The sequence below is a fragment of the Pinus tabuliformis genome, chromosome 1_2 (assembly GCF_031772625.1).
Source record: "Pinus tabuliformis cultivar Carrire ecotype Pingquan chromosome 1_2, CPIR1, whole genome shotgun sequence".
Lineage (NCBI taxonomy): Eukaryota > Viridiplantae > Streptophyta > Pinopsida > Pinales > Pinaceae > Pinus > Pinus tabuliformis.
Window position 1 is genome coordinate 485586272 of NC_142298.1, and position 24074 is coordinate 485610345.

A 24074-nucleotide genomic window follows, 5' to 3' on the forward strand; every position below is an offset into this window, starting at 1 on the left:
CAATAGTTTGTTGTAGGGCAATTTGCTAATTGTGGACTTCCTTTGACTTTCGATGGATGGCTGGGACAACTCAAGGGTTTCTTTGGCCTAGACAAGATTAGTATGATCAAGCTGACTTCATGTGATGGACTAGATATTGGCAGACTAGTGTCTTCATCAGATTGTGATGTTGCATATTTGAGATTGGAGGGATTTGCATGAGTGGTGTTTGATCCAGGAAGATGACTACTTGCAGGATTGAGCTAGTGGAGATTGTGTAGGCTCATAGGGAGTCTAGCCTTAGAGGGAGAAACCTTATGGAGGTATGGGATCTTCAGGTTCAGATATGATGAGGCATAGGCACTACCGAGATTATTGGGTTCATTCTACAGAGTATGCTACAGTGTTGGATGCCAGATGGGCTAGTGTCCCTAGATGATGATGGTTACTTCCTAGTATTGGAAGTACCTCACTTGCTAAGAGGGACTGTTGATTTTTATAGCTTGGGAGGTATTCCAAGCCTTGAGGATCGAGGGTTTGGAGGAAGGAGCTCTACAAGTGGCCTTGTGGGCTTGAAACCAAAGCTTGCGCTTTTGCACCCATCGATATTTGGGCCAAAACCGTGACGACACTTTGACATGTGATGGATAGAGATGATAGAGGATGTCAAAACGAATCCAACACATCGAGAATCATCGATCTATGAGTTGTTGAAGTGCAATTATTAATTTTGGAAGTTAAGTGTGGAAAAATTGTCGGCCTTGACATGAGCTGACCCCAGAAGAGGGCTAGACATTGCCATGAGAGAGATATAAATAAAGATGAAGAGGAGCCTCATTGGATGATCCAATAGATATCCCTCTCTTTGATGTAAGGCCTGAAATCGAAGTCGAGCTCCTTGAGGTAGCCGCAACCAAGAAAAGGAAGAGGCCAAGATAGTTTTGGGATCTGTTTTGGGTTTAGTTTAGGGCTATGGTGTTTGAAGATGAAGGCAATTTTGAAGATGAGACTTGGCCATGGAGGTTAAGGGCTATTCTAGGCACAATAACCAACAATTTGTCTCTCTGTAATAGATCGTGTCATTTGTGTGACCACAAGTGGTAAGGAGGGCCTGTTTAGGGAGGCCAAGTAGTCTTCTAGGTTCCCTAAACAAGGCCGGTTCCCTAAACAAGGCCGCAACTATCTCCAACAAGAACGCAACAAGGAGAAAGCTTAAAGGTGGGAGAAAGGGTGGTATTGTGCAAGGATAGGTGCCCTAACCAGGGTCAAGTTCTTCAAGGAAGGTGACTCAGATTCCAAAGAATTGGAAGAGTGGTTTGTGGATGTCTTCAAGGACAAGAGGTGAAGGTTGGAAGTCCTAACTATATGAGTCTGTTAGTAGCCATGTGGAAGGGTCTCCATAGGTGTTGGATGCCATAACTAGGAGAAGATGCTACAACGAGTATTGGTCACTCGTGGTTTGTTGAAGGGCAGCATGAGAGTGGACCAAGTGTGGACAAGGATTGGGCATTATGGTCTCGTGGAGGACAATGTGATAGTGTCCAAGTTGGAGCTCATTGTGAACCATATTCATGGCCTTAGGTGGTTGTTAGAGTGACAGTTATTGAGCTCAAGGTTTGATGAGCCAGAGGAGCAGTTGAGCAGCCCAAGACTTGTGTGTGGAGAAGGACTTCTATAATAGATGATGGGTAGTCCTCCTAGCCCATGTTTATTGTGGGAAATGGACATCTTGTAGTGATAAGTGGTAGCTCTCTATGCCCTATTTTGTTTTTAATTGGAGCAACATAGGAAGACCATAGTGGGATGAAGTCCCTAAGTAGCTGAGGAGCAACAATGGGCAGTTGTGAGTTGTTAAAAAACGGAGTTGTGAAGAACTCGACAAGAATGTCAATGTGTTGTGCCCTTGATGAACTAAGGCACAAGTAGTGAGTAGATTGGAGAGCTAAGGTTCAGTCGCCAGATGGACTTGGATCGTTGATAGAGGCAGTGCTGCAGATTAGGAGCCAAATGACCAGGAAAGTACAGGGTACGACCGAGAGTAGCTGAGAGAGTGTGCTATAGCCAGATGGTCATTGTATCTTGTTGAGAGTAGATTGGTTGTCGGTGGATTGAAACCAAGCCCCAGTTTTGTATTCTTGTACTAGTGGATATTTGAGGGCCATTATCCCTGGTAAGGGGCCCTAGACTATTGTATTATTCAGTTTGATTAATATAACGAAGTTGGGTTAAAAAGGATAAAAATTTGTCTATATTTTATGCTCTAGTAGATTTATTGTTATTTATATTCCGCTTTGCAAAGTAGTTTCGTTGTGATCTTTGGTTTGGTAGCGTCAGTGATTTAAGATTCTATCCTAGCACTTGGGTCATGGAAATTCAATGTGGTCAACAATCAATTTCAATCAAACTTCTCGGTGGCATGCATGAGGAGCTATGCGAGCCACTAGAGGTTTCCAGTAGTACCCTTGATGCATGCAAGCTGACGATTGTGGTCGAATATTCCTTGTTACGTGCTTGCGACTGTAATCCAAAAACCCTAAAACAGATGCGAGCTTCAAACCTTGTAATTTCAGACTTTTGTGAACTTTTGTTGTTGTCCCAGCTTCAGACCTATGCGAGCCAATCAGCGGAGAAGAGATGAAAAATATGCTTGTTGATGTCCAAATGAGCTTGAAGTCACTTGTATTTATAACCTTCCAAGGGTGTCCAATTTGCTTTAGGGTCGACCTTGTCCAAATGTGCATATGAAAGCTTTTATTCATAAGTACACTTTCCCTTGTCTGATTTGAGTGATCTTTAGGTCAATTTTGGTCCTTTCAAAAAGAGGAATTCAATGTGATCATCATCTCCATCAAATGAGTGGTCCAAAGTGGAATTTGACTATAGTTGCATATTTTAACATTTGATGGCCAGGCCGCAGGAGCAGGATTACATCATCAGGGGTCCCGGGGGAGTTTTGAAGAGTCTTTATGGGATTCGATGGCATTCGCTTGGCATATTCCATCATCCTCACAACTTGCCTGTCGTTTTGTTGCATTTCGACAACTTTCAAAGCAATAACATTACTATGGGGGCTAACTTAAGTAATTATGTTCGAGGTGGTATTCCGAAAACATTATTTGATGGAACTCGTCAGTGTAATAAATCACTGGAACCAAAATAAGAAGATCTACAAGATAGGATGGTTAGAAGTGATTTTTAGTGACCTGAAGAGGCATGGTGACCAATTTACCATTTTCCCACATTAAAAGGAATATTTTAATTGAAATAAAAAAAGAGAGAAATGTGTTCAATGATTAAAATTATAATAAAATGGGAGGTTCTAGAGGGATCCTTCATATTTATAAAGAGGATGAGGAGGTCATTGGAGGACATCTTTAATTTGATATCTCTTCTTGCATGAGAGGTTTGAGAACCTAGTTCTCTACTTCATTATAGCCCCAGGGCGGAAACCTTCGAGTGATTTAGTGACATTTGGTGAGTACCCATCTCCCCTTAGTGAATTCATTTAGAATTCATAAGAGAGCTACGCAGTAGCAGTTCAGTTCAGTTTTGGTGGAGGGCAGTGCAACATTGGAGCAAATTCTTAAGGCTAGTTCTATCTTAACTATATCAGTTGTTCAACATGTAAAACCACAATTTATATATTATAAATAACGCTGAGGTTATTTCTGCTTGTTATTTTTATTTGCAGTTCTATGTTGCTAAATTTTACATGACAATCTTCTGTTTATGAATGGAAATTTTATTTGATGTATTTTTGAATTAAAATTTCGAAAAATCTCCAAATTTTTATATTTGGAACATTACAATGGTATCAGAGTTGGTGTTTCTGCTAGCTTGATGATTTTCATTGCAGATTGTTAAAAAAGGTACCAACATCATCATTTTGTTACAGGAAAATTTGTCCTTCGCCTTAACTGTTCTACAAAATTTTGGATGAAAAATGCTAGCCAAATTTCAAAATGCCACCCAAATTTCCTTGATTCTGTTGACTGCTCAACAATCATTAGACAAATCATCATTTTGTTACAGGAAAATTTGTCCTTAGCCTTAACTGTTCTACAAAATTTTGGATGAAAAATGCTAGCCAAATTTCAAAATGCCATCCAAATTTCCTTGATTCTGTTGACTGCTCAACAATCATTAGACAGAATTGAGAGTCAAATTCTGAAGGGCCATGAGCGATTTTTTTTATCAATGGATTTAAGTCCAGTTGTGAGAATGTCAAAAGGTCGTAGATCAAATCACATTAAATTATTATTTTAAATGGCCAAAGTTTATTAACATCAAAGGTTTATTACTTGGAGTGGCCACCAATTTCGTGAGAACTGACCATCAAATCACTAAATGGGGCCATCACATAATTTTACAAAGATGAAGACGCCGAATCACCTATTCTAAACTGCTGCCGGGTGTAATTTGCTGCCAAATCATGGGGCCGAGTCCAGTGAGTGGAAATCGTGGAGGAGCCGCTTTCAATTCCTGGCGTAATTGTTATGCCATGGGATGGCCGAATAAACTGCCAATGTGATGTAGAGTTTTGTTGCTGATTATGCACTGTATACAGAAGTTACGTGGGCCAAAATTCTTATTGGGCGCTGCACGAAGGGCCACGCACATTGACCATAAGGTGCTGGGCAGAAATAGGCTGATTTGAGACATTAATGGCAAGCCAAATCTTGTAATTGCAGGGTCGCAGTTGTACAAATCCACGAGGTTTCATAAATCCACCAAGATCGGTTGCAGGGTGCATTGTTTGGAGTGCATTGAACACCCCTGAAGAGTTTAGTTGATTCAGTGTGTACGCAGAAATCGATGACTCTGGAGCTGACTGTGGGTGCATGTAATTCATCACTGAAGTAGTGTATGATTAATTACATTGTTTTCCGAGATGCTAATTCGGGAGTCGAGTTACCTATAACATTGGTGGTCTCAACATCGATGTTGTGACAACGCATGATATGAGAGGACCCTACCAGTCGTATGAGAAGGAATTCGTTGAGGATGCGATTGCAGAGGTTCATTATACCTGTACCGCGTGTCAAATTATAATTCGGAAGATGTTATGCCATCATAACCTATGCGATTGATGCATCTGTGTACAAAATAAAACCAAAGTATGGGAGTGTGGGTGTCGTAAAGTAAACAAGTCGAGAAATCAAGTCTGTTGGCAACGATAATGTATACCTGCGCGGTCTATCACAACAGATGACCGTTCATATACGACCATGCGATCATATTATCTGCCAGTGCGGTATTAAGATTTATGATTTATGCTCCTGCGCTGAGTGATATGTATACTGTCGTGGATATTACATTGAACAGTTTGTCACAGTATATCTGATAATATTGTATTAAAATTATGAATTTTTAAGGTATTATAATTTTATTAAATTTCTAGTTTTAAAATTTAACTGTAATTAGTGCATGCATGTGAATGGAAATTATGCAGAAAAGTAGAGAACAAAAAAATAAGCTCTCACACACATAAAACACGAGATATGGTCTTGGAAACCCTTTTAGAAGAAAATTGTTATGAATATAATTCATAACAAGTAAATAAATAAAATAAATGTAAATATTAAATAATTAATTATTGATTATGTTAAATAATCATTAAGTTAAGTGAAAAAGCGTGTCTAAAAGACATGCCTAGTCACGAAAGGACATTTGCTTAAGCATATATATGCGGGTCCCCATTGTAATATTCAACACATATACAATTTTATATATAATAAATTATTAATACAAAATATCTCGTGTATTTTTTATATTCAATTCAACAAACTATCAGTGTTTATGCTTCAGTGGTATCAGAGTCATGGCACATAATATAATTATGCGGGTCTTTGAACATTGTTCGCCCCATTACGTTCATGTCTGGAATGCGTTGAACAATTTAGTAAAATTCAAGAAGCATTTCAGCGTTTAGAAAAATCATATGCAGAAGCTAAAGCATGTCAAAAGGAAATCAATAATAAGGAAGATGATAGCGATGGTAAAAAGAAACAAGGTGGAGCATTAGATGATTATAATATTGAAAATGAAGATGTTGCAGGAAATGATCAAGATGATGATCCAAATGAAGATGATGATGATGAGGTTGTTGTTATTATATCTAAAGAAAGAACAAAACCTCTGTTAGCAGAGGTAGTAAGGGCTATGGATAGTAACTTGAACGAAATCGGAAATCAAAGTGGATACGTGACAACTGTTATGACAATTCCAAATTATGATGAGAATATAGGTGTTCTTAAAGATAAAGGTGAGCCTGCTAGCCAGAAGACTGTTGAAGATGCTGAAAAATACGATGAACATGAAATTAATAACATGTCTTTTCCCTTAAAGGATGGGAAAGAACAAAAGCGATGTGAAATTTTTATAAGTGGTCATGATAAAGATTCTTTTGCACCAACAAATTTTATTGAGTAGGTTGATGAAGTGATCCAAAAAGAGCTGGTGTCCTAACTAGAGCATGACAATGCAAAATATCCCCTTGAAGAAAACTCAGTCAAGGAGAAAAAAAGGGCAGTGAGGGCGCACCCAATCGAAGGCCTGTTCCAATTCCTTATATAGATGAATTCCTTATATAGATGATTTTGATGATGAATAATTAAATGAGGCTGCACAACTAATGGGAGAAGAAGCTGATGAACAGGAGGAAGAAAGGAAAGCAACTTGGGGAAAAGGAAACAACCGATATTATAGTGCTGATAATATTGACTATGAGATCCAATCTAGTGATGATGAGCTACCGACAGTTGAAGAGGCTGAGGTACTAAGACTGCAAAGAAAAAAAGCAGAATCACTTCATCTTGAAGACTTTGGTCTAGATGAGGATGAGGAAGATGAAAGCAATGTCGATTCAGATACCCATGAGGAAACCTTGCAGGAGGTTGTGAAGCGACATGAAGGGGGGCTTGAAAGGAGGAAATCAAAGAAAACTTCAGATAGAGAACTGGGCAAAGATGTTGATGATGGTAAAATTGTAGCATTTGAGGAAGTCAAGAAGGATATTAATGCATTAACAAAAGAGCAGCAGATGGAAGTTGTAATGAGTGATGCTCCAGAGTTAGTGGGACTGCTATCAGAATTTAAGGATGGACTTGATAACCTGAAAATTGTTCAGGTTATACGGCAGGAGGTGAAAGGTAACAAAAATGTAACCAAAGAAGGCATGAACTATCTGGAGGTGAAGCAACTGTTGTTGTTGTGCTATTGCCAATCCATTGTTTTCTACTCACTTTTAAAAGCAGAAGGTTGTTCTGTCCGAGATCATCCTGTGATTGCTCGTCTTGTGGAGATACGAGATTTCTTGGATAAGATTCGGCCCATTGACAACAAACTTGAGAATCAGTTTGAAAGAATACTCAAGGAAGACAACACTGATTCAATTGAGGGTGCTCCAGCAAAATCTTCTGTGGACTTTATCTCAGCTGAGGACTTTATGTCAGAATTCAAGACAAGTGTGGTTAAAGCCAAGTCAGATCAGTCTGTGCAGGATGGTGAAGATAGAAATAAATCATTGACAGGTTCAGCCCTGGATGTTAATAATGTGGGAAAATTGATCAATGAGGATAAGAAGGAAAAAGAATTGGTTGGAGCTGAAAGTAAAGGAATGCTCAAAGAAAGAGCAAAGCTTGAAGCTTACATGAAGTACTTGAAAAGACTGGGAATGAATTTCACGAAGATAATCTGCTTTTAGACTTCGTTAATGTGTGTTATTTTAGAATATTGGTGCCATCATTGTAACACAGAGAAAGGACCCTTGATGAGATGTTCATTCGAGGAAACTGTGGATATTCTCATGGACGCTGCAGCCTATGCCGAGAGCGATGCTCTCAAGGGTGTTTTCGAGAACATCTTGGTTTTTTGTTTTTCAATATTTTCTGTAATGCCTGTCGGAAGCAATTCCTTCAGCACCCACAGTATTGTTCCATTAGAACTAAAATGGTATACACCTTCTACAGCTCAACCATCAGGATCGAACTCAATGGGACTGAAAGAATATTTCAAATGGTTTCAAGAACCTTCAATGGCTTCAATGAAGTCTAGTTTCAAGCTTGATCGAATCAAAGAATCATCAAGGGAAAGTCTCACTAAAATTTCAGACTTAAGAATTCGTTTCTTTTGCTCTGGGTTTCAATATTTGGAAAAAGTGAAGAGCATTAGCACTAGATCTGTGGTTGATTTCAGAAATTTTTGCATAAATCTCCTGGCTAGCATGAGGAACATTGGAGCAGATGTTCCAAGTTTCTGCAAATGTTTTTTTTCAAAGAATGTTATAGACAACTATACAAGGGCTGAAAACCATGGAACTGATGTGGGAAAATTTGGAAAGCCAGAATTGTTAAACAGTCCCACCTTCCTGTGACTGGGAGCATGAATCCCAAGAGTATTAACAATTTGAACAGATATAAAAATATAGAATAGATTAAAGCAATTGTTAATGAAAACATTGAGGGTTATCGCATGGCACTGCGGTGTCTGAAACTGTGGGCTAAAAGGCGAGGGTTTCTATGGCATCAACCTCCACACAATGATGATCGTGGTCACAAGGAGCGCAGTGAGGAAGAACATGGCCACATTGGGCCCATACGCCGTGCACAAACTGGCCATACGCTGCACACAAACTGTATGTGCTCCCTTGTTCGGATAGCTGATGAACCATCCACTCATACATTCAGTTTAAAATGCTACTGTCGTCTCCCATCAAACGCCACGTCCCCAGGTCGAAAGACATGACGTCAAGTACACCGCTCGATAAATACGTTAAGTTAATATACATAATGTATATTGGGGTTAGACATTATAAAAGCCACCACATAATTTCGTTTCACAATAACTATATAATAGTTACAATATAGTAATTAAATTAATTTAATATAATTATTAAAAAGAAATAATAATATTAATTAATAACAAAAAATTATAATTATATATATATATATATATATATATATATATATATATATATATATATATATATATATATATATATTATTTAAAAAAATATCATTAAAAAAATCTATATAAAAAGTATACTATATATATATATATATAATTATTATTAAAAATAAAAATAAAAATGATTAGAGTCATATATATATATATATATATATATATATATAGAGAGAGAGAGAGAGAGAGAGAGAGGAACAAAAAATAAAAAATAAAGAAGATTCGCAAACCCGAGAATTCAGTCAGTGTTCCAACAAACTACATATGTCGATATGATAAACAGAAGATGAAGAACTGCGAATTACACATGGTGGGATAGCAAACTTAAGATAAAGAAATTGTTTGCAATACAGTTTTGAGGACAAAGCTTCTCAAGGAATGGGCTATGTTATGAATATAATTCATAACAAGTAAATAAATAAAATAAATGTAATTATTAAATAATTAATTATTGATTATGTTAAATAGTCATTAAGTTAAGTGAAAATGCATGTCTAAAAGACATGCATAGTTACGAAAGGACACCTGCTTAGGTATATATATGCGGGTCTTCATTGTAACATTCAACACATATACAATTTTATATATAATAAATTATTATTACAAAATTATCTCTTGTGTATTTTTTACATTCAAGTCAACAAGCTATCAATTTTTATGCTTCAAAAACCCGGTTGGAAGGTGAGGTTACTTCACTCTCTTTCTCTGTTGGAAAATAAGGTTGCAGGTACAAATAAGTAATGCCTGTGGCCTGTGGGCTGCTATAGTGCACAAACCCTCTTTGTGTGCTATACCCCCTATCTCTCCTAACTATCTTTGCTCAACTATGGAACAAAATGCCCTCAAAAGAATGGAATGACTCTTCCTCCTAGTGGCCCAGTTATAACATAGTCCGATGGCCTACTAGTGATTAAGCTTGACTACATCAACTCTTAATTAGAGTTACAATATAGACTCTTCGAGATTATTTTACATCAAAAACATGTGGCTAGCCCCTTTTCCATGAATAATGGGGGCTGACGTGGTATCCTCTCAAACTACAGGTTTGAAAACAGGAAGGTTAACTTTTGAATGGCATAAATTTTGCATACATACTCTGATTAACACGCTTCTTACAATGTTGGAAATATCTCTGTGTAGAATAACATGAAAAGATGCCATGCTGAAGTGGAAAAGTTTTACCCCCAAAAAACATTGTTTGATGCCTCAAAACGCTCTCGAAAGGTTTCAGACCTCGTTTCACCAAACAGGGTCCTACTACTAAAAATGATCCCATGAGTTGATTCCTCCACTTTTTCTATTCCGAATGCATCAAGATGGATGAAAAACAATATAATGATTCAATCCAGATCACACCTCCCCATTTTGGGAGGCTTTTGATCCCCAAAAGATTATACTGAATGAGGTGTGGAAATTTTTCCTCCACCTTCTCTCTAGTGTACCATTTAGTTTTGCCTAGAAGTTGTCCCTTCAACCCAATCTACCAATTCTGTAATACTATTTTTTGTCAACTTTGCTTGGCTTCTGGTGCCAAATCCTCTATAGAAAGTAGGACTTGTTCCTCTTCCTAATGTAACATGGAAGGATCATAGAGTTTCAAATTCTCTACATTCACAATTGAGTAAATCCGATGGTAAACTGAGTCAATAGACATTATCACTCACCTTTTACAGTATCTCAAAGGGACATACCTCAGAGCCTTGATTTTCATACCAGGCCCTTACAACCTCTCCTTGTTTAACTATAGCCATACTCTATCTCCCACCTTGAACAATTTCTTGTGACTTCTGCAGTGTGTCTTGTACCTGTCGATGGATCTGCCTGATCTTCTCTATAAATTTTTCAGCCCTCAAATAATCTCCTGTATGATCTCCCATCACTCCTCCCTATTGCTCATATGAAATATCCAAAGGTGAAGATGGAAAATATCCAAAACAAGTCTCAAATGGGGACTTAGTGTGGACGGCTTTGTTGTAAGAATGTTGTATACTCACCAAGTTTTCATCCCAGGTCTTCAGATGCTTCTAGTTGTATCCCCTTGGAAGTTGCACCAAAGTCTTGTTGACTACTTATGTCTGTCTATTTGTCTGTGTATGGAATGCTATAGATCTCTTCAACTTTGTGTCCATCTTCTCCCACAATGTAGTCTAGAATGCATTGAGAAACCTTGTATCCTTGTCTGAAACAATGCTCCTTGGTATCCCAAAGTGCACCTAGACCTGTCCAAAGAGCAAGTTTGTTGCTTCTTGTCCACTGATGGTACTTTTACAGGGCATTAGAACACACATCTTATTGAAACTATCAACTACGAAAAATAAGTAGTCATGTCCCTTCGTATTTGTCAGTAAACCTCCCAAGTCCATGGAGATTATTTCCCAAGGACAAGTAGGTATAGGTAAGGGATGATATAGACTGTGCTTCTTGTTTCAAGGCTTGCTGGTACAACAAAATATGCATCTCCTTATGAACCTAGCTACGTGCTCTTGCATCTTGGGCCAATACACATCTCTGCAAGTTAGCCATGGTCTTCCCTATGCCAAAGTGCCTTGAAATCATGGAGGTGTGAGCCTCTCTAATCAGCTGCAGTCGCTCACCTTTAGGAACACATAATTTATCTAGCTTGTAGACTAACCCATCCCAAAGATGGTAGTCAATGGTGTTGTCACCATCGTGCACATGAATCCGACTCTGTAACTGCTGATACACCTCCTTGAAGTCCTCATCCTCTAAATATGCCTCTATGTATGCATCATGGGTAAATGGATCCATGTGCATAAGAGTCCCCAAAGTTGTGATCTTTGATGTGGGTGGCCTTGAAAACATGTCGACCAACTTGTTTGTGTTGCTCTTATTATACTTGATCACCAAATGAAACTAGTGTAAAAACCCCATCCACTTGTAATGCGTGGTCTGTTGTAGCTTACTCTGGGCCAGAATGTTGGAAACACTAAGAGGGGGGTGAATCAATATTTCTTTTCAATTGTTATTTATAATAGTTAGATCACTTACATTTAGAACACAAAATGAATAATAAGAATAAATGCTTTTATTAATTTCTTATTTACAATAAATCAAGTACAATATATGTAGCGCTCCAACCCTAGATGAAGATACCAATCTTCAATCTCCTAGGCTTCAACCTGTAATATGCCAAGCGCTGACTTGGACTTCCAAGGCTCCAACCTTGTCAATTTTGAAGCACCAACCTCAAGGGCTCCAACCCCATATCTGGTTCAGGTTTCGACCTAGTTTTTTGAGGACTCAGATCCTCTAGGGCTCCAACCCTATCCTTCAAGGTACCAACTTTGTCTTTTCGAGGCTCCAAACTCTTGGGATCCAACCCACAACCTCACTTCGTCAAGATGTATTTAGTTATACTTCACGGATTCCAATGTCTTCTTCAACAAGCCCTTTCAATATTCACTTAGTTTTCACTTTAGTCTCCACGTCTCATCGTCAATGACAACCTTGATCTCTTAGAAGGTGTCACCATTGCTCTTCATTGTACCCAAACAATTTCTCCAAGGTTACCTCATGATGGCTTCAATGCATCATGGTCTTCAATGATCTCCACAAATCTTCAATATGTTGTTTCAAAAAGTTCTCCAAATCTGCCCTATTCTATTCTCAAGAGAAGACTTCAACAAGCTCTATCTGTCCAATCCCAATAAATCAACACTTCGATCATGACAACTATGACAACTTCAACCACAACAACTTCAACCATGACAACTACGGAAACTTCGACCATGACAACGACAACTTCAGCCACGACAACTATGACAACTTCGACCACAAAAACTATGAAAACTTTAACTATGACAGTTGTAGCAACTTTGACCATGGAAACTATGACAACTTCGACCACGACAACTATGACAACTACGACAACTTCAACCACGACAACTATGACAACAAAAACTGTTGTACCTTAAGAAACCAATTTCCTGGCTGTGTAGAAATTGTGCTTAAGACATTAATGTTTATAATTATTATCTCTTATTTGTCACTTAATTGTATGTTGTGTTCTCAAATGAAGGACCTAGGAGACTTCGTTTTAAACCCTCAATACTTAGGTGACATGAAACTATCAGAATGCCATTTGATTTCTGAATATAAATGTCGAATGAAGAAAGATTGAAGAAGTCATAGACAATATGCTATTTTACACAAAATCTACTATCTGTGACACTTGGAGAAGTTAAAGATAATATGCTATCTTACATAGAAACTACAGTCTGTAACTTAGAAGAATTGCAGAGGTGGGAACTTCAAATATAGGAGCACTCTTTTAAGGGATTTTAACTTCATTTACATAAGCAAATAAAGACCCGCAACTTCATTACCATACTTAAAAGAAGAAAACATTTGATGACACATAAAAGAGAAGTCACAAAATCATACCCGACAATGTGTGGAAAAATTTTGATTCTTTCATTAATCAACAATTGTATCATGAATACTGTGGCCTAGTCTTTAGGTTCTCCAAAGTTCCAACCCCCTCTCTGTAAATTTTCCTCTTTTTATACATTATGAGACGGTAATCACCAAAACTGTCAAACTACTTCACTATTCTCCTAACTGTCTAAAGTAAAAGTTATTATAGAATATTACATAGAGGATAAAAGACACCTCATAAATAAAATAACAAGAAGTAACAGAATTTAGAAAATGATGATGATTGTTAGCTTTTCAGATCTATTGCTTGGCTGTTGATGAAGTTTCTCTGTAGATGCTTTGATAATGGTTAAACTGTTTTAACACAACAAACTGTATTTGACAAAACCTCGTGTGTGGACTTGGGCCCACATATGTATTGGGAGTGTTTTGATTGGCAGAAACACTAGGAAACTCGACCAATCACCTTTCCTTTGGAGTTTTAGTCACCCACCTCTAACTTTGGTTATTCTGCTAAAACAATAAAATTGACTAACTTACACGGAATATGCCAAACCTTCGGTTACCACGGAACTCAAAAGAATTAACACTCTAGTTCATAAACATGTTGGGTCCACCTGAGCTGTATGCGATCACTGTCCGATCACACATTCAATAAACGGTCCGATCCTTCGGAACTCAACAAAACTTTAAACCTGTTGAACTAAACCTTATCGAGTCCGCTTTTTCAATGCCCCTTTGACTCCCATATGGACCCGATAGGAAATAAAAACTGCCAATTAATGATCTATCGAGTCTGATTTTAAAGATAAAACCCAATTACTTTTCCACCCGATATCATTAAGATCCAGTCTCTTTCGATGAACAACTACGATTGGCCCAGACTTCAGCAAATTAAACTGTATTTGATACACCATCGCGTCTGATTTCCGAAATAAACTTCGTTCTAGTTACCCACGTGATTGTCGTTGGATTTGTGGCTTGTTGATCGGACGACCCAAATCTTCTCGCAGGTTTATCACATTCAAAAGCCATCAATCAAATAAAATAAGTTATTTCTTTTAAACTTTGTGGGGGTAAAGAATGTACAGGAGCTTCAATGAGGTTGAACCCCCGCAGTAACTTCAGGCCACACATTGTGGTCAACCATGCTAACATCACGGTCAACTACGGGGGTTGAGCTTTAATTAATCTTCGTGCTCATTGCTTCCCTGCAACACACCTCATCGTACTCATCAAGCTATCGCTTGATCGCGCCTCTTGAACCTGCATGACCTTTAGACAATGGTTTGATTTTTTTCATTTTTTAATTTTTCTTTCATTTTGTGATAAAACTGAAAATAAAACTTAAATAACAATGGATGCTACAACATCTGGCTCCACCTGGGGATAGTGTTTTTTTCCATAGAAGCACTAAGAACTGCAGATCAGTGCCTTCACCTCGGGCATGGAGTCATATTTTGCTTAACCAAATTAAATTTCTATGGCATTTGTACACTGAATTCACTCCGGTATCTACAATGATAGGATGCTTATGATTCAGAACTGGAAGTAATGCTTGAGGTATTGCCCATTAACAGACAGCTGCAAAGATTCACCATCAAGATTCTCTAGGAAGAATGTATTATTTTTCCTTGGGTCCTACTAGAGAGGATCAAACTTTCCATGTTTGCCCTTATCTTCTCTTCTAGTATCCCACCTTAATACCAGGTCTGGCCTTTCTGTCAAAAATACTCTTCATCTTTGATTGATACATTATCAAGTTGTATGTTACCTTATCCCTAGTTTCACTCAACTCCACTACGTTATTCATTCTTCTTATCAGAGCATTGGGCTCTTCTTTTGCCTCATGAATCATTGCAATCACAGGCTTCACAAGTTGGCTTGGGAACAGGGCTTGAGTTCCATACACTAACTCAAAAGGTGATTTGCCTATGGACCTTCTTGTAGTCACTCTAGCAGCCCATAGAGCAAACTTTAACTTAGAATCCCAGTGTTTTTGGTTCTCTGCAATAGTTTTCTTAAGAATCTTCATCAAAGTTTTGTTATTGGATTCAGCTGATCCATTTCCCTATGGATGATGAGCTGTTGAATGGGACAAAATAACATTATACTTTTGACAAAAAGAAATAAACTTACTTGAATTGAAGACTTGAGCATTGTCTGTTATGATTTTGACAGGGCATCCAAATCTGTTGAAAATATTCTCCTCTAAGAACTTCATCACCACCTGATCATTTTCCCTCTTAGTGGGTATAGCTTCTACCCACTTGGTGAAGTAATCAGTAGTTGTGAGAACACACTTGTGCTGTCCACTTGAAGGTGGGTTAATTTCTCCAACAAAATCGAGTCCCCATTGTCTGAATGGTTCCTCTATGAAGACTGGGATCAAAGGCAAGGGAGCTAACCTCTTATTCTCAGCAAAAAGATGACACTTCTGATAGCTTCTGACAAACTTATATGTATCACCAAATAAAGTGGGCCAATAAAATCCTGCTTGGAGGATTTTTTGTGTAGTAGCCTTCCAACTATAATGTCCTCCACATAACTTCTCATGATAATCTTTAATGGTCTCTATAAATTCATCCTCTGTTAAACATAATAAAAAAATTCCTATAGGATCCTTCCAATACAATCTGCCCTCAACAATCGCATATGGTTGGGCTTTGATATTTAATGATCTATACTTTGTTCTATCCAAAGATTGAGGGCAAGAGAGAAACAAAAATAATGGATTATGTGCTTGTACCATTTTGAACATAAAAATTTATACCTAATCTTCATACTTGGATCTAATCTTTCTTCACCTTTTTCAATTGCCTCCTCACTCATAGGTGTCAGCAAGTTGATTCCCAATGCATGAAAATTTGACTCTGTCAACATCTTCGCCAATCCTTGTCCTTTCACCAGATTTGTGGGCTTTATGTCCAAGTCATACTCTTGGATCTTTGCTATCCATTTTCCCCTTTTTCCTTCTACATTGCTCTGGACTAAGACATCCTTTATCACAGCATTTGGCACATAAGCAATGATCTGTGACTGCAGTACATAAGTCGTGAAGGCCTTCAGGGCTTTTACCAAAGCATATACCCATTTTTCAAGAATATTATACTTTAGTTCAACATCTCTGAGAATCTTGCTAAAGAAAGCAACTGCCTACTCCTTTTCTTCATTATTTTTCTACAACAAAACAACAACTATTGAATTAGGTGATGCAAATGAAAAAACTTGGAAAGGTTTTTTGATAATCAGGGCTGATTAGGACTGGAGCAGCTTGCAATGCTTCTTTAATCCTGGAGAATGACTCTTTGGCTTCCTTGGTACAATGCACTTCATTCTCTTTACTCAACATATTAGTAATTTCTTTTACAATTTCTGCATAATTGGACACAAACCTCCTTAAAAAATTAATTTTACCTAGAAACTTCTTAATGTCCTTCTTACTCCTGGGCAAAGGTATTTTCTGCACAGCTTGCACCCTTGCTGGATCTATCTTCAATCCATCTCTAGAAACAATGTTTCCTAGTAGTTTGCCCTCTTCCAGAGCAAAAAGAGACTTTTTAGGATTCAAGGAAAGCCCATATCTTCTACATTTCTCAAAATTCTTTTTAAGATGGTCTAGATGTTCCTCGTCAGACTTAAAGAAAATAGTGATTTCATCTAAGTATATCACTAAAAATTTATCTCCCACAAAAGAAATGTCCATAGCCCTCTGAAATGTAGCACTTGCATTCATCAACCCAAAAGGCATTCTAGTATACATAAAGGTTCCCCAAGGAGTTGTGAATGCAGTCTTCTTCTGATCTTCTTTATTCACAGCCACTTGGTTATACCCAGAAAACCCATCCAGCATTGACATCCTGAATGATTTTGTTACCTTCTGCAACACATGATACATTTTAGGTAACAGAGAGTTATCTTTCAAGGAAGCCCTGTTGAGATTTCTAAAGTCTACACATAGCCTTATCTATCCATTCTTCTTCTTTACAGACACTAAATTGGCTGTCCAGTCAAAGTACCTGAATGGAACTATAATCTTGGCATCAAGCAACTTTTTGAATTCTTTTTCGATCAATGGTAAAAGCAAAGGGTTTATTTGTCGAGCTTCTTCTTAAATGGTTTAATCTCCTCTTTCAAGGGAATATTGTGCTGAATAATAATTAGATCATATGTTTTAAGATCCTCATAGGACCAAGCAAAAACATCAACATAGTCATTGAAAAGTATAATATATCTCTCATAATTAGATGGAACTCCATTGTATAATTTGACTAACATGGGTTCCTCCTAAGTTCCAATATTGTGATCTTGAATCTGCTCATCCTGTGGAATTTTCTTTGAACCAACAACTACATCATTAGAGTTAAAAAGCCTTTCAAGAGGGATAAGTCCCTTTGGCAGAATATTATCTTTCAATTGAATTTTTTTTTGATTAGCTATGGAAGTTTTTAAACCACTAACTTCTGCAACTTCTGCTCTTTCATCTTCATCCTGATCAATTTCTGTGCCCTGAAACTCTTCAACCATAGTAAAAAATTCTTTAATCTGTTGATCATCTTCAAAAACTTGCCAATATTTAACATTATCAGGAACAAAAGGTCTATGCCTCATTTCTACCTCATATCTTAGTTTTGGATTAATAGGAGGCCTGAAAGTACTAGCAACCACAACCAATGAATCAGCTAATCTGTTCCCATCCCTTGGAATAAATTGAATGTTGAAAGCTTCGAAAAAGTTCTCAACCAAATCCCATACTTCATTTCTGTATGCCCTAAGCCTAGGGTGTTTTGTCTGACAGTGATTTTTTATTTGTTTTATAATTAGCTCCGAATCTCCAAAAGAAGAAATTGACTTGACTCCCATTTGTTTTGTTGTTTGTAGACCAATGATCAAGGACTCATATTCTGCCACATTGTTTGTTGCTTCAAACTCCAATTTAAAAGAAAAAGGGAACATATTACCTCCAAGTGTAATTAGAAGGAAACCAACACCTGTTCCTTCCTTATAAGATCCATAAAAAAAACAGTTCGACACCCCTTTTGATTACAACTCTGTATTTACACTAGTTGAATTAAGCTGCCTCTAATTATCTTCAACCAACTCTGCATTGTCATGCAACACGAAGCAAGAAAAATCATCTTTCTCTTGACTATATACAGGTGAATTATTTGCTTCGATTTTGTAATTGTTTTTACAAATCTAGTTTATCTGTACAACTTCCTTTCTTCCCCACCCAAAATTGGTATAACAACATAAGTAAAATCTAGCTTGAAAACACCATCCAATTTGGCTCCCCATGACCTAGATAGCAACATTCCAAACCTAGCAGGGATATTTGCTACCACTACATCCATTACCAAGCTTCTAGTTGGGATCTGGGCTAGTGACATCACCATATCTTTAATGACCCCCAGACACTTGACTTTATTTGAATCAAAAGAATACAAGTCCTTGTAAGTTTTAGTGACTTGTAGGGTTAGTTGTTTCATCATTGATAATGTCATAAGATTATGTGAAGCTCCTGAATCAAACATACAATTGTGCAAGAGGAAATCATGAATCAATAGAGAAATGTAGAATGGAAGGGTTGAAGAATCCACCTCCTCCACATGTGGACGAAAAGCCACTACTGGTTTATCTTCCTATAGGTTCACAGTGTCATTTATATTTACATTGTCTCTTAGTGTAGAAATTATCACTCTAGATTACCTGATAATGCAATATACTAAAGCAAAATACTTAATCTACTTCTACAATCAAACTTGTGGAAGGTTAATTGATTTGAGCAAGATCAAATAGAACACATATAACAGAGAAGAAGAATTAATACACATGAAACGCAGAATAATACTATGGGGAAAACCTTAGCTAAAAACCCCGCTATTTGTATTATCATACAAGTGGAAATATATTAGGATTACACACAACTTTAGCTCTCACAACTATCCATCTCTTAGTACAATCCCTCACTGCTGCTCATAGACAGAATAGATAGCTCATATGCCTTTCCTCTGCCCTCCAAGCCTCCTATTTCCTTGCACAGTTTTCCCTGGGTGTTCCTGCTGTAGCCTTGCGTGACACTGATCTCACACACTGTAAAACTGTGCAAATTTCAAGGAATGAATTCCTTCTGCATGCAAGAGATTTTCTTGTAGGAAAATTCTTGCAACTGATAGTATATTGTCCCTACCTTTAATCTCAATTGGGTCTTTGTCTGAACTGACATGCATGAGTTATTTATGGGAGAATATTCAATTATCTGGAGTACACTAGTTTCATGCATGCATGCATTAACTGATTGAACTCACAATTAGTTCCTCCAACAATTTGGAACTAATTTAACTGGACTTAACTCAGTTAATTGAGCTAACTAATTACAACTCCTCATCCTTATCTCCTTAATTAAGGGATAATCTCCTCAATCAAAGGAATAACTGTTGCATGGCTTCACAAAGACTTCTAGCTTGAATTTTTCCAACTAATTAACTCAAGATGAATTAATTAATTATTTTCCAAACAGCTGGTGAGACTAAATTCGAATTTTAATTCTCAATTTTAATTCAAGGACAAATTAAAATTGGAATATTCTTGTTGCCACATTTCAACACTCCCTCTCAACAAGAAATGGATTATTTTCCACCCTGATCTTGTCTCTGTGGAACTTGAATTTACACTTTGACAATGCCTTAGTCAAAATGTCAGCATCTTGCTCCTCAGTCGAAATATACTGCAACAACATGATCCTCCTCGCCACACAGTCCTTGAAATGATGATACCAAATGTCAATATGCTTGGACATGTCATGAAATATTGGATTCTCAGAGATTTTGATACAACTCTGATTATCACAATAGATCACAGTTGGATCCATCCTCTGATCAAACAAACCAACTAGAATTTTCCGCATCTAGATGGCCTCACACGCTGCCTGACTTGCAACCATGTATTCAGCCTCTGCCGAGATGAGTGCAACTGACCTCTATTTCCTGTTGTACCAAGAAACTGTCGCTGACCCAAGGTTGAAAATTCCTCCTGATGTGCTCTTCCAATTTGATGGACTCCCTGCCCAATCTGCATTAGTGAAGCCCTGTAGCTTCACTCCCTCTGTCTGTTTGTACCATAATCCATACTGAGATGTGCCTCTGAGGTATCTCAAAACATGATTTGCCGCCTTCCAAAACAACTTGGTAGGCTGAACCATAGCTTGACTTAGCTAGTTCACCGCATAGCACAAATTTGGTTGTGTGTTCACCAAGTACATTAGTGAACCCACAATCTGCCTGTACATAGTAGCTTTTACTACTTATCTTGAAGTAGAATCCTCCTTCCTTCAGTTACCTGCTAGAGGAGTCTGCATGGGCTTGCATTTATCCATGTGGAATCTCCTGAGTATCTCATTGGCATACTTGCCTTGAGACACAAACAACTCCTCATCCTTCTGCCACACTTCCATGCCAAGGAAGTAGTGCATGAGACCCATGTCTTTCATCTCAAATTCTCTTGCAAGGTTCTCCTTGCAAGACATGATCAACTGATCATCACCCGTCAATATGAGATCATCAACATAAATAAAAATGATCAACTACTTACCTTCCACCATGATGTGGTATAGGTTCGCATCCTCTTCACTCTTTGTGAAGCCCAACCCGATGAAGTAGTTGTTGATCCTAGTGTACCAAGCATGAGGTGCTTGCTTCAGCCCATACAAAGCTCTCTTGAGTCAGCACACATGTGACTCACAATCAAAGGTCTCAAAACCTTCTAGCTACTCTATGTACACCTCCTCCTCAATGTTTCCATTGAGGAATGCAGTATTCACATCCATCTGATGGATCTTCCAACCCATCTATGCTGATAGTGCCAACATCAGTCTGATAGATGAGTACCTTGCTACAGGATAAAAAGTATCATCATAGTCAATCTCCTCGACCTGTGAGAAACCACGGGCAACAAATCTTGCCTTATGTTTCTCCACACTACCGTCAACAACTTTCTTTACCTTGTAAAGCCAACTGGAATTCACAACTGACTTGTTCTCCGGTCTTGGAACCACATCCCAAACACTGTTCCGAACTATGGAGTCGTACTCCTCCACCATAACATCAACCCAAATCGGCTGCTGCACTGCTTCCTCAAAGGAAGATGTCTCAGTCTCCAGAGGGCCATGTATCTAGTGTACCTATCAAGTGACCTCCTCTATCTGCGCTGAGAAGATGGTTCTACCACATTCTCTCTCACATCCGACAACAATCCGTTAGCTTCTCTTGAGTGCTTCTGCCCATCTCTGGAAGATTCTCCTTGAGTGGATGCTTCCACTCCTGGAACCTCTGCATGCGGCTACTCTGCATCAGTCTGAGGCTCCTCCTCCTTAGGAACCAAAAGTTCCTCCACAACTTATAGTTGGAGCTCCCTCTCAAGGGAAACTTACATGGCCTTCTACTCATCAAACTTTAGATCTCTACGTACCACTGTCCTCTGACTAGAAGGCAAGTACACCCGATAGTTGTGAGGTGTATTAATGTACCCCACAAGTATCCCCAACTCTGCTGTCGGCTCAAGTTTTTTTGTTTTTTACTTCGAATTCTCTTCTATATACTATTCACTGCTCTGATAAACTTTGCTCTGATAAACCTAGATTTGATACCATGTAGAAAATCTCACTGTAGATTACCTAATAATGCAATATACTAAAGCAAAATACTTAATCTACTTCTACAATCAAACTTGTGGAAGCTTAATCGATTTGAGCAAGATCAAACATAAGACATATAACAGAGAAGAAGAATCAATACACATGAAATACAGAAGAATACTCTGGGGAAAGCATTAGCTAAAAACCCCGCTATCTATATTATCATACAAGTGGAAATATCTCAGGATTACACACAACTTTAGCTCTCACAGCTATCCAGCTCTCAGTACAATCCCTCACTGTTGCTCATAGACAGAACAAACATCTCATATGCCTTTCCTTTGCCCTCCAAGCCTCCTATTTCCTTGCGTAGTTTTACCTGGGTGTTCCTGCTGTAACCTTGTGCGACACTGATCTCACACATTGCTCCAACACACTGTAAAACTGTGCAAATCTCAAGGAATGAATTCCTTTTGCATGCAAGAGATTTTGTTATTGGAAAATTATTGCAACTGATAGTACACTGTCCCTGCCTTTAATCTCAACGGGTCTTTGTTTGAACTGACATGCATGAGTTATTTATGAGAGAATATTCAATTATCTGGAGTACACTAGTTTCATACATGCATGCATTAACTGATTGAACTCACGATTAGTTCCTCCAACAATTTGGAACTCAGTTAACTGAGCTAACTAATTACAACTCAAATACAACTCATCCTCATCTCCTTAATTAAGGGATAATCTCCTCAATCAAAAGAATAACTGGTGCATGACTTCACAAAGACTTCTAGCTTGAATTTTTCCAAATAATTAATTCAAGATGAATTAATTAATTATTTTCCAAGCAACCGGTCAGAGTAAATTCGAATTTTAATTCAAGGACAAATTAAAATTGGAATATTCTTGTTGCCACATTTCAACACTTAGATTAATAAACTCAGCAGTCTCTCTCTGATAAACTGGTGTTTTGACTAACTCTATGAGGGGCACTTGAATTCTGATTTTTTCTAATTCTTTAGTTACACTGAACACTTGACCCTGTTTAGTGTTCTTTTCATTTTCATCTTCACTTCTCTTCATGATTGAAATCCCTTGTGGAATGGAAACAATTTTTTCTAAAGGATTTTTTTTCACTTTTGTCTTGAGAAGACTCACCTTGAAGCATTTGATTCTTCCTACTTGTATTCTGTTGCTAATTTCCTTTATTCAATTGTTTTACAGGCTGGGGTTCTTGTGGAGTTGCCTTCTGTGAGGGAGCTGGAACTTGTTGCTCACCTTCATCTTTTTCACTTCTAGACCTTTTGCTTGATCTCAAGTCATATTTCTTATGTAGTTTTGCCTTCATAAAATCAGAAAACTGCTTCCAATACTCATCAATCTCATTATCATCATAAATGGCATCTGTTTCAGCATATTCATATTCTTCTCCCTCAACACCTAGTTCATTTTCATCTACTACATACAATGTAGAAATCTGATCATCATGGTCCCTGGAATGTTCTGGTATTTCATTAGGATCTGCTTCTATATATGTGGTGCTTGAATATGATCTTGATGTTTTCTCTCTTTTTGCAAAATTTGCAGAGGTTGTCTTCTATACTAAGGATTAAAGTTCCTGTTCTGTTGTGCTTGCCTCTAAGAATTCTTACTTTCCAACTCTAATTTAATCAATTTATTTGACAAAGTTTTAATTACATTACTCATATCCTCTAATGTTTGACTTTGAGAGGATTCAACTTTAGCCTTTCCCTTATCTTGGATAGCCTGTGTATCAGGTGTCTTACCTGCAGCCACTAGATTTTCTTCTATCTCTAATGCATCCGCTTGGATCTGATTAAGGGTTGGGGATCTCCTCTCCCTCAATGTGAATCTAAAATTTGACTCAAAAGCCCCTGCAAAAGTTATTTTTGCTCCAACAGGAGGGGGCTTAATCTCCACTGGAAGACTATTGTACAATTTATTAAATCATCTGACAAATTCAACTACATTTTCATCAGATTTCTTCTTTATAGCATTAAACTCTATGAGTGAATACCCATGGTCTCTTTTTTCTCCCCATCTTTGGGTGAACAGGCGCCCCATCTCTTCCCATTTTGTAATA

The 24074-nt window shown here is 37.8% G+C and overlaps 1 protein-coding gene across 1 annotated transcript; it reads left to right on the plus strand.

Moving 5' to 3' along the window:
- Positions 1-6613: 6613 nt before the first annotated feature.
- Positions 6614-7684, plus strand: LOC149206452 (protein THALLO-like). Its single transcript, XM_089397698.1, has one exon. It carries the CDS (start codon positions 6614-6616, stop codon positions 7682-7684), a length of 1071 nt encoding a protein of 356 aa, XP_089253824.1.
- Positions 7685-24074: the final 16390 nt, after the last annotated feature.

Excerpts from the sequence above, each read along its gene's own strand:
- LOC149206452 (XM_089397698.1), top strand. The coding sequence starts at position 6,614 with ATGGGAGAAGAAGCTGATGAACAGGAGGAAGAAAGGAAAGCAACTTGG.